This window comes from Setaria italica, chromosome I, assembly GCF_000263155.2.
Source record: "Setaria italica strain Yugu1 chromosome I, Setaria_italica_v2.0, whole genome shotgun sequence".
Taxonomy (NCBI): Eukaryota; Viridiplantae; Streptophyta; class Magnoliopsida; order Poales; family Poaceae; genus Setaria; species Setaria italica.
Genome location: NC_028450.1, coordinates 1771639 through 1783582, shown reverse-complemented (window position 1 = coordinate 1783582; position 11944 = coordinate 1771639). Strand labels below are relative to the sequence as shown.

Below are 11944 nucleotides of genomic sequence, written 5' to 3'. Positions count from 1 at the left end.
TTGAGAAGATGCTAGACATTATTCTTCTTGTGCCTGAAAAGGCTGTTATATAAGAATTCATCCATAATTAACATGACAGCGAGCAAAACAAACGCAAATGGTGCCTCCAACAACAAGAGATGCATGGGCCTCCGAGAGAAGAACATTAGCAGCAAGTTGACTTTCCTATGATGACTAGGTACTAGGACAGCGCCACGGTTACTGATTCGCAATGCGACGGCTCTAGCACGATCACGACTAGAGGAAGCTCAGCCTGGGGATGATCTGCCACTGGTGGCAGCCTCAAGGGTGACGGCGGCTTGGAGCGGGACATGGGCTCAGTTGGACATCACGCGAGGAGACCGCGGACGGACTGGTGTCTTGGAAGGGCTCACCCTGCGCATTTAGAGGACAAGAAGATTAAAAACGTGATGATTCATGATGCCCTAAACTAACAATTATAGGGGAGTTGATCATTCATTATGCTTTTATGGGAATTAAGGAATATAGATATGTTCTTGACCGAGTGTTTACCTAATAGGAAGGGAGCCAAGGACCATACCACTGAAGTTCAGGGCCATAATTGCACTTTCTGCCTGCATTGAACATGCCAAACAAAGTAAAAGCACTGCATAAGTTGAACAATCATGGCTACGAAAGGCTTATATATCTCTGTAAGACTGCTTGGCAATACCAATTTAAGAAAAATAGAGCATAAAAGAATGGACATGAAACCTTTAATCATGTCATTACCCAAATGCTTCGAGGATAGTAACCTAAAAACAAATATGTTTCTTTCACTAAAAGTATGTTCCAGTATCATCCCGATTCAGCTGGTTACATATTATTGGTGTGCATTATAATATGTGGAATTATTTAAAGTTCCCAACATACTAAATGGATTTTTTTTTCTAGTCAACATATGAGGAGTATAATGAAAGATAGCTAAAAGATCATCAAATCTGGAGTAGGACAAGATACCAGAGTTTTGAATAACACCTATAGCAACTGTTCAGCTTCAGTATAATTAAATATTTCATTAAGATATCTCTTTTATGAGGTTGTCTTTTAAATTGGTAATATTTGTGAAAAATATTCACACATTACAAACAAAACGGATTCACTCAGCTCTCACTCCTAGACCCTGAAAGTCATTAAGTAGCAGTAGCACTTTAACTAACATCTTCACTACATCAAAATATAAAAGTGAAAAAAACTTGTTTACCTGAGCAAACTCAACAAAAGCAATGCATGTGGAGTGTACATAATCACCAAGGAGCCTCAGCCGAGAAACCTAAATAAAATGTTAAGATGTCAATCATTTCATAAAGAATATAAATAGGCTACAAAAGGCAACCACTACCAGCAGTTTTATGTCATACCTTCCCACATGTACCCTGAAAGAAAACCTTTACATCCTCCTCAGTAACCTAAACAAACAAGAAGTGCAAACAACATTAATACATAACCTTTCAAACCATTTTTTCCTTCACCAATAATCACTTATGTATCACATTTCAGCATTCACCAACCACCACACAAATAAAAACCACAAAGTTCAGCATTCACCATTCATGCTGGAAGAATAGCACTAGATTTGGGTAGTGCAGTGGCAACAAACATGAGAAGAAACTCCCAGAATATTCTTTTTCTTTTTGTCCAACAAAGAAAGAAAAAGGGGTATCATACATATCTTGGGGAAGTGATTGTGTTCTGATAATACTATATCAATACAATATTATGTGCGCTGATCAAAACAGCTAGAAGCTGTGCAATTGAGTTTTAGGAAATCATAGAAGCACTACAAAAGCATCTTATTTGTAATTAAGAATCACAAGTTTGCAGCCACATGCACCGACAGGAATATGGGCTTCCATACCTTCTTATCTATGTTAGTACAATATACAGTCCTTGAGACCATTTCTTTCTCATCTTCAGTCTGCAAAATACAACTAATATTAGCAGAATTTTTTGGCACGGCAAAAACAATTTGGGGAATATGGTGTGATCTAAACAAGACATGTGTCATCATCATGCACTTACTCGAGGAAGAAACTTAGGGTTCACAGGTAGAATCGCTGTTTTAGAAGGTAAAACTCTAACAGGATAATAACCCAGCATGGTTCCCCCAAGTGTTAGTGCGGCTCTTGCACCAGCTGCAGATAAAGGAAAGCTTCACTGTCACTGTTTTACCATACCGATACTGCAAATGAAAAGATAATGTGTCGAGAACACTACCATCATCAGCAAACTCGATGAACGCAAAACGCAGGACAGAATGAGGGTCACCACAGATACGGCAATCTACCACCTACAGGTCACCCAGATATTGTCATTAGCTATCACATTATGGAGGGGCAAAAAAAAATCTAACACCATGTTTTCCACAAAATAATCATAGAACTTACTTGCCCACAGTTAGAAAACACTTCAGCAAGCTTCTGCTCAGTCACCTGCAGAGCAACAAGAAGAAATGAAACAACATTGACACAGAAACGGCAATTCCAAAGGCCACTGTCTTTCAGTGTACTCACATGCTGATCAATGTCAGAGACATAGACGGTTCGCCGCACACTATCCTCCCTATCAGCCCGTCGGGGTCGGCCCCCCAACCTCCGCCTCCCTTGGTTGAAGCTATTCCTCCTCTGATATCAGAAAGGCAATGTCAATTTGGCACCGTACCACCAGAACCAATAAATGGACACACAACTGCCGCTAGCACAACGTTTTAATTCTAAAATTCTAAAAGCTTGATAGAGGTCCACAAAATGAATTGTTGACATCAAGCACAGTAGCCCATTAACCTCACATCGATTCACGTATCAGATTCTTGGCAATTGCAGTACCATTAGCACGGATCATTCAACAATCTCCAGTTAGCACCCACCGATCAACCATTTCTTAATAAACTAACAAGATCAAATTGTCATCTCAAGGGGAAAAGGTTATTCATATCACAATTTACGATGATTCTGCAGCTGCAAATGATTCAGAAACAGAACGCTGCTCAAGATTTCATTTCCCACAAGATAAAACAAGGAGAACGGGACAAAATGAAATCTCACGAAGAAGAACGTGATTGCCACCGCCTAAAACCCATCAGTTCAGAGGATCGCAGTACGCAAATACCCAAATCATACAGCGATCACAGTAGTGAAAAAGTCAAACAAAGACCAAACCTGTCAAATCAAGACGCGCATATAAAGAACACAAAATTCACAGCTCACCGACCCGGCGATTCAGAGGGTTGCCGCTGCCGTTACTGGATCCGTCGCTGCTGGAGTCCCTGCTCCCGCCGCCGGCAGCGCCGTAGTACTCGGCGGCGGAGACGAACACCGGCGCGTCGGCGGAGAGCACCCCCACCGGCTTCGGTGCCGGCGCCGGGACGCGGCGCGACGACGGCACGAACTCCTCCGCGCAGGGGTTGAGCTTGGACATGAGCTCCTCCAGCTTCCTCATGTCGCTCTTGTACTCCCTCTCCTCCTCCTCCTCGGCCTCCCCCGCCGCAGGGGCATCGCCCTCCACCTCCACCTTAGCCTCCCCCTCCGGCGCCGGCGCCACCGCCACCTTGGCCTCGGCCCGGATCGGGCCCTCCACCGCCGCCGCCGCCGCCGCCGCAGCCTCCACGGCCACCATTATTGCCTCGCGCACCGACCTCGAACAAGGAGAGATCAAAGCACTATTCTATCTACTACACACTCTGCGCAACCAAAATTCCTTTTTTTTCCTTCCCCTCCTACTCCTTGTTCTTCGGTTGGTGTGTGTTAGCCTTCTTGTTGGTGATGCGAAGAGAGGAGGAAGGCGGAGGTCCAAATGGAAGTAGGCATCGCTTTCGCCAGTGTTGCTTATAAATACAACGCAAAATACCATTTTCTTTCCCCTCTTGTTTTTTTTCTGGGCTTTTCTTTTTTGTCGCGGACGAAGTCTTCAAAACCAGCACGAGAAAAACGGATGGGGGACACTGAGATTTTTTATCCTTTTCTATATTGGATAATGACTAATATTATATATATGTGTTTGTGTGTGTATATATAAAGAAAAATGAGAGAGAGAGAGAGAGTGAAGCGGTGTGAAGGGTAGTTGGGAGAGGGAGATTCGGGAGGCGCGAGCCGGGTCAGAGGCGTGGGAGGGAGGCACGTCACCTGCCTGCAGGGCCCACCGGCGGGCAAGGGCCAGCATGCGCCGCGCAGCCGCAGTCCACGCCTCCGCCCGGATCCCCTGCGGCCAAATTTAGGCGATCTCTCATCTGATCGCGGCTGCGCTGCCGCGGCAGCGTGTCTTTGACTGGCTGGTGGCTGCTGCATGCGCATGCCCGTGCATCTTCCTTTGGAATGGAATCGGCAGCTGGAATTCCGGGGTTCAAGAGGGTGGTGGACTGACCGACCCTCGTAGATCGCTTGGACGAGGAAAGGCCGCCGCGCGTTCTGTTTGGTCTCTTGTTTCGCGGCGGATGCGAGAATGGTGGTTTTCGTCTCGGTAGAGGAGGATCATGATTTTTTTTCTCTCGGAAGAGGGGGATCGTGATGTTGTGTTAGATTCACTGTTGCGTGGTATCTTTATGATGGTCGGGGGAGTCTTAAGAGGAGAGATTACAATGAATTTAATCGTATGATGTGTAGAAATTTTAGTTGTAAATTGTAACACATCAATTTAAGAAAATGGATTGATTTTATTTAATCCTAAAAGATTTGAAAAGTTCTTTTTCGAAAATTTCTATATTTGGACACGGTATATTACATGTATCAGTTATGCTTATTTAGTTCGCATATAAGATCGAATCAACGCATCTTGTTCCCTACTGTTTAATGGGTTTTTGTACGTCACCGGCATGTACAATGGTTAGCATGTACGATAACAAAGGGGCTAGCATGCAAAGTGATACGTACCCACATGCAGGCAGGTTGTATCCATGCAATTTATACACGTCCAGACCCCGGTGTTTTAAATTGCTAAGATAAGGTGGTTGCTAGCAGCTGGCACACACGTGACTAACAGGAGTACGTATTCATGGCCAGTGTATATGTGTGAGACATCGTCTCTTTATTACTAGCTCAAGCCAAAATACGTACAGTGATCCACCGGACAATAAAAAAAGGTGACGTTGCATGGTTAATCACATACATTGTATGTATAAGTGATGCAAGCCATACGGACGGACCAACCTCGTCGATGCGTACGTTTCCCTGTCCATGCATGAAACGGAGAAGGGAGAAAAGGATTAATGTATATAACCACCTGTGCCGGCCATGGCCATCTCCTCCACCCGGCAACAGCTTCCTGCCCCCTGGCCTTCCTCCTGCGCGTGGACGTGCACCAGCGTGAGCAGCAGATGAGAGTCTTCTCTCCTTTCTCTGGGTTGCAGGTAGAAAGGATACGTGTGTCCGTGTCCTCCACGTACCGCGAAGCTGCGATACGACGTCGCCGATGCCACGCTCCCCTTCTCCATGCATATGCCATCAACCAAAACGACGCTCTACGTGTCGTCCGTGACCGACGAGGCCGGACGACAAGGCGGTCGCAGCCTGAGCAATGGCCGCGCTATCAATGGCACTACGGACCGACGAGGCCGTGGATCATGCCTACGCTTACGCCTACACCTACACCATCATTCATCTGCATGGAAGAAGTGAAGCGAATATGAAGACGACGACCACGCGCAGCTTAATCGAAGGTGTGCCATGGATTTGATTCGCGGGAGTAATTAACTGGGAGCTTTCTAAAGCCTGGGAACCTTCTAAAACCCTGGAACCAGGAGACCGCATCGCTTGAGCCAGACGGCCCTCACATGAGGCTAGCTATAGCGCGTACTATTCGAAGAAAACTTGTAATTTTGTTAATCAAAGAATTAATGAAATACTTGTTTCCCTACCTTATCTTTATTTGTGTACTTAGTACATTGACACGCTCGCGATTTATTTTATTTCACACGTTCTTGCGATCCTATTTTGTGTCAAACACCTACATATTGTGCATGAGCCGAACATAAACTCAAGGGTGTGCAATTGATATAAGGGTAAATGGACGCATCACTTATAAAAAAAACATTTAGGATCGTAGCTGTATGAGTATAAAAGTTTGCAGTTAATTGAAAATTATTTAATTCTCTTGTACGGATACAGTAGCGAATAAAAAAATTGGTGTGAGTATCCGTGTACCTGAATAAATTAAAGGGAAATCGTTCGGTTTATTCATTTTTTAATTATATGTGGCTTGCTTGTTTAAACTAGTTACAGTACGTCATCGATTTGGAAATAGTTGACTATATATTGTAGGAGACTAAACATGTCATCACTTTTTTGAAAAAGTATGCATTGTTTCACGTTTCTAGCCCTCCATGCGATGTCACAAAGTCTATGGTTGCAAGCAATCTGTGGTTGCCAAATTGGAGCACGTGAGGAAAAAAGCAACAGCGGGGAGACCACAAGGGTCTTTTCTGTCATTTTTCCTGGAGGAGGAAAAGGACTGGGCCTTTCTTTTTCAGACTGGGGGCCGGGACACGAAAACGTGAACAGGATTGGAACATACTGGAAACCCGACGCTAGCCATCAGCCATTTAACAATACCCCTGGCGCAAATCGACAAGTCGTCCTTTATGCATCCGCTTAATTCTATTACAGAATATATGTGGTGGTCAGCGACCTAAGAAACATGTTCACCATTGCTGGAACAGCTGCCGTGTAAATGTGCAATTTCCATTAAGTAGTATGGTGTTTAGGTCGTTATTCTTTTCTGTTTCAAAAAAAAAAAAGAAATTTGCTGGGAACTTCCAGAACGAACCAATAAACAATTAAGTTGTGAAAGTAACCCGTGGTTAAATCACATAAGTAGCATCCGGTAGGTTTGTATTCGACTCCCTATGAATTAAACATGTTTGGAATAAAATATATATATATATATATATATATATATTAAAAAAATAGGTTGAAGCTTTTTCTACTCATTCCGGTTAAAAAATTATAAATTATTCCTGACACCGGCCGCTCCGCTACCTCCATATGCCTTCGTCACGCCCTTCACTCACACGCAAATGGAGACTTCATCAGGAGGTCTCCCTCCGCAGGGAGGGAAGCAGGGTGCCATCTTCTTCGGGATGTCGTGGATGGATGAGAGAAAGGAGGATGTTGCTCCCCCTATTTATAAATTGGCCGCCATCACACTCGGAAGAGGCCCCCTCATGGACACGAACCCCGAGGCACATGTGTAAAGAAAGTGGACCCTTCAAACCTTCCAGGTGGGAGGGGCGATAGGGCGCGATGAAGACAAGTCGCTTTGATGCGACGTAGGGTAGAAAATTGTCCCATCGCGACCCAGCATCAATAAAATAATAACGTATGCTGGTCCGGAGACGAAATGCAATAGACCAATGGAAGAGGCGATCAGAAGACTATCGTCGGGGTACAGTCCTCCCCGACTTCTAGTCGAGGAAGGACTCAGGGGACTACTGACGAGCATCTAGATTAGAGATACCTAAACCATCGTTAAGCCCAAACAAAGAAGGGATTAGAAAACGAAGCTAATTGGGCCAAACGGAAGGCCACCGCCATCACCACCCAACTAGCTGATTGTATTCGAGGGCGAGGCCCAGGAATTGAGGAAAACAGGCCATCGGACGGGCCCAAGGCATCACACGAGGGTCGAGGCTTAATGATGGGTTAGGCCTACCATATAGCTAGGCCTGCTCGCTGTGATGGCCGCAGCCAAGCCCACGTGGGTCGAAGCGAGGGAAACGCGGGCTGACCGATTAGTTGGGCGCATCGTTGTCCGTGCCCCAGAGAATAGGACAGCCGCCCCAAGACAAAGATCTCCAGTCGGGAACAGTGTTGTGGCGCTGTTGCGGATTGTACCCGGTCAAGCACGCCTGATTCATCATCATGACGATATCAAGTTAAGGGCCGGGTTCAACAACCAAGGTAATTGGAAGAGCGGGCCCTGACGAAGATCTCGGAGGGAATCAAGCAGAAAGAGGCCCCGACTGGAGGACGGACCCTATGACTACCAATTGGAGGAGAACGCCCCGACTGAACGGGTTTCCCACGACGATCTACAGTATAACCCACTTCATGAGCCGTGTATATAAGGACATGGGGGGACAAGAGAAGGGATTCGACCCCCAGTAGAACACACTCACATACGCACACACCATTTGTAAACCCCTACTGCAAGCAAACTTGAGCTCTCGAGCCCTGCAATAAAGAACTCACATCACGAATTGGACGTAGGGCAAATTGCCTGAACTAGTATAAGTATCCCATATCTTGCAAGCTAACACATCCGAGGATTCACATGGCAAATCTTCACTAGTTGACGCTACTAAATGTCGACACGGCCGACGCGAGCCAAATCGACGCAACAACACGGGCCAAATCGACATGCGGTGGCCGGAAGGGTGGCTGCCGAGGGAGCTCGCGTGGTCAAAGGGGCTGCCGGTGGGGCAGCCCACATGGCCGGAGTGCTGGCGGCGCAAGGTCAAGGCGTCGGCGGAGCAGCCCACGCGGCGCTGCTCGAGCTCCCTTGCTTGGGCAAGGCAGCGGCAATGCTCAGACCCTCCGGCTTTTCCTGCGCTGGATCCGGCGACAGGTGGCCGAGACGGGCGCTAGAGTAGCAGAGCAGGCCGGGACGAGCGTTGAAAGGGCAGCACAGAGGAAGCCTGTCATCTCTATTTTGAGCAGCTGACAATGGGTCCCATAATTTCTGAGTGGATGACAATCGAGACCCATAGTTAACTGCGCGAAAACACCATCCATCTCATCCCTCATCCCTCCCTCCAACCAAACAACGAAACTGGAACGTCCGCGTCCATCGTCCAACCAAACGTCAAATGGGTTCAGTTCATCCCTACAATGAGAGAGGACCCGTCCGGTTCCAACTTGACTCCCAACCAAATACACCCATAGAGCAATCTTTTTGGCATGCCCGTTAATCCTTATGTGATCAAGTTATGTTTGGGGAGGAGGCATCAAATACCATTGTTGTTATCAGCTTATCCCAGCTGACTCAACCACGCTAAGGTATACAGCTTACCCAGCACCAGCCACAGGCGCAAGTGGAGAATCTTGGGCACAGTCACAGTGGTCTAGATGCGCTGGAGTAGCATAAAATAAAACAACGGAAAAGAGGATAGCATTTGGATGACCTGGGAATAGATTATATTCTTCCAAGCTCCAAACACCTTGCAGCTTTATTTATTCAACTCGATGGTTCCATGAAAACGATCCGTAGGTTCGTATCCGTTGCCTGCGTGTACATACCTTGCAGTGTAAATTTGCAATTCTTTTCTTTGAGTAACTTTGTCAAATGACCATTTAGAAAAAAAAATATATTGGATGATAGGTTTAGATGGGAAAATGATATTATTATTCTGTGAAGCTTTCAGGATGAAGTAGTGTCGAAAGAAAGATTAATACGTAATAATGTGAAACCATATGTTAGGGGGTGTGTGTGTGTTTGTGTGTATATGTGTGTGTGTATGGTACTCTCTACGTTGCTAGATATACGACGTCTAATACGCGCTGATTCCCCTGTCGTGGAAAAAGTATAAAATTGTCTGATATATATGTTAGGAAATCATGAGGAAAAAGTGTAAAATTGTAGGAGGAATATCACATTTAAAAATGAAACCAACTAATTCCCCTGTGTGGAATGATCTGTTAAAAGTCAAAGAGTTATACCTAAAAGGTAGATTCATCAAAATTGGTAATGGTTTAAACACAGATACTGGGGAGATCCTTGGTGCGGCTCTATCCCTCTTAAAGATAAGTTTCAGGACCTGTTTGCTATCTGTTATGAGCAAACAGAATGTGTGGCAAATATGGCTACAAGAGAATGGAGATTAACATTTAGAAGGTGGTTGGACGAGAGAGCTCAAACCCAACTAAGACAGATGAGAGATATTCTAACTACTTGTGCCTTGTCTGATGATAGGGATAAACCCCAATGGAGTTGGGAAAAGAATAGAAGCTTTTCTGTTAAATCCATGTACAAGCACCTGTGCTGTGAAGACATTGAGATACCAAACAAAAAGATTTGGAAAGCTAAAATCCCCATGAAGATAAAAGTTTTCATGTGGCTAGCTCAACAAAATGACATTCTAACCAAAGATAATCTCCTAAAACGTAATTGGCAGGGAGCCAAGAGATGCTGTTTTTGCAATATGGATGAATCTGTAGAACATCTCTTTTTTGATTGCCCCCTAGCAAGATATGTCTGGAGCCTGATGGCTATTAATATCGGGTCTCCCTGAAGACCAACTACTGTGGACCAGTTTTAGGTGTGGTGTGATTGTTATCTACCCCGAGTAAAATGTGCTCACATTGTTGGTTTATCAGTAGTCTGTTGAGCTCTGTGGAGAGCGAGAAATTCGGTGTGCTTTGACAGAAAATAAGTTAAATCTCCTTCTGAGATTGTTTGCTTAGCATCTTCTTTCATAACATATTGGGCAGGGCTCCAGAAGCAGGAAGCAAAGATGAACCTGGAGAAAGGAGCAGAAGCAATGAAGGAGGTGACGCTTCACTTCCATCCACAGGGAGAAGCGACGGAGGAAGCAGGAGCGGGAGTAGTGCTGTTGCAGTGAAGAGCAGCTCTGGAAATCTTTTTTGAGCTGTTAAAGTTAAAAGCTGGAGTCCGTGTGTGTCGTCAGTAGTTTGTAATGGGTGTCTTCCTTTCTTGGCTAGACGCGTTCATTTCGTCCTTCATCCGGAGGCCCTTTGTGCCTTTTGGCTAAAGTTCTACATCTTCATTCGGCTCAGAACTTGGATGTAAACTCTGACTCTAAAACTCTATAATTTCGTTGCTTCCAGTAATGAAATTCGGGCAATACCCTTAGTGGAAAAATACGCGCTGATTAGTTTAAAACAAAGTATGATTTTAGGCAATGGCTGACATAAACACACAAGTGAGCTATGCAGAATGCATGCCAAGACAAGCAAACATGTCACACGACGCAGGGCAGCGACTGGGGACAAATGGACAAGCCAATAAGTGAGGGACGTGGCTAATCGCGAGTTGCTGATTAAGAACAAAAATGGGGCAGCCACACAATGTCACAGGAGCTAGATATCCTTGTCTATCTTGTTGGCTGCTGGAAAGAGACTGGCCACGACAAACTAAAAACCGCTCTGGCTCCTGATGATCCATGCAAATTGCACGAGTAAAAATCGACCTAGATTGCGTACCCACAAAGGGAGAATTTCCATAAAAGAAATGACAGTTGGGAGGACGGTGTTGAACGCATGAAAAATGTGACGCCGACACGTCCAAGAAGAGTTTTGAGCCTTCAACATCTTTTACGCATAAATGTCTTTTTTCATCCCTTTTTTTCTTGGGAAGTTTAAGAAAAGTAGAGAATAATGTCATGTGCAAATGCACTAATGAGTTCTAATAATTGTTGTTCTGTGATAAAGAGGATACAGATAGTGGCACGATGAGTAAGGACCGGAATCTGCTAAAGTTGGCATCACAATTGCAATAGGCAAATTCATGCGAGCTGAATTGTCCAATGTTGCATGGATGATAGATTATTCACTAATGTCTAAATAATTAATGAAGACCTTGAGAATCATCCAAGTGGAGGTCCTGGTCCAGGTGTTGTAGCTAGGTTAACCTGTTGTTTACATTGCACGGCAGAATATGATTCACTTGAGGCATTTACCTATTCCGGTAAAATTGTCACTTGTAGCCTCACAGCTCCGATAAAGATGCTCTGAACCGACCCATATATATACAAATCTGGTAATAGCAATAAATAATTTACAAAAAAGCAAGGACTTTATGACCATAACGGATTACTAAAAGAGGGACGGAAAAAGAGCAGAAAGCTAACTGCATTTTGCTCCAGCCGTCCATCTCACTGCAGAGCATATATTCCGGAATCACTTGCATTTCCATGCCACCTTTAATGCTAGCTTCCATACACACTAGCTAGAAACTTCAACTATATGATGCAGATGCTCCTCTGAATTGTCCATCC

At 45.0% G+C, this 11944-nt stretch overlaps 1 protein-coding gene across 1 annotated transcript; it reads right to left on the bottom strand.

Annotated features, from left to right (window-relative positions):
* Positions 1–3809, bottom strand: LOC101752466 (polyadenylate-binding protein-interacting protein 8). Its single transcript, XM_004951276.3, has 10 exons — positions 3211–3809; positions 2514–2624; positions 2388–2432; positions 2218–2290; positions 2023–2135; positions 1859–1918; positions 1362–1409; positions 1205–1273; positions 514–575; positions 1–375 (listed from the first exon to the last, which is right to left on the bottom strand). The coding sequence occupies exons 1-10, from the start codon at positions 3613–3615 to the stop codon at positions 318–320; spliced, it is 1044 nt and encodes a 347-aa protein (XP_004951333.1). The 5' UTR covers positions 3616–3809; the 3' UTR covers positions 1–317.
* Between the last annotated feature and the right edge of the window lie 8135 nt (positions 3810–11944).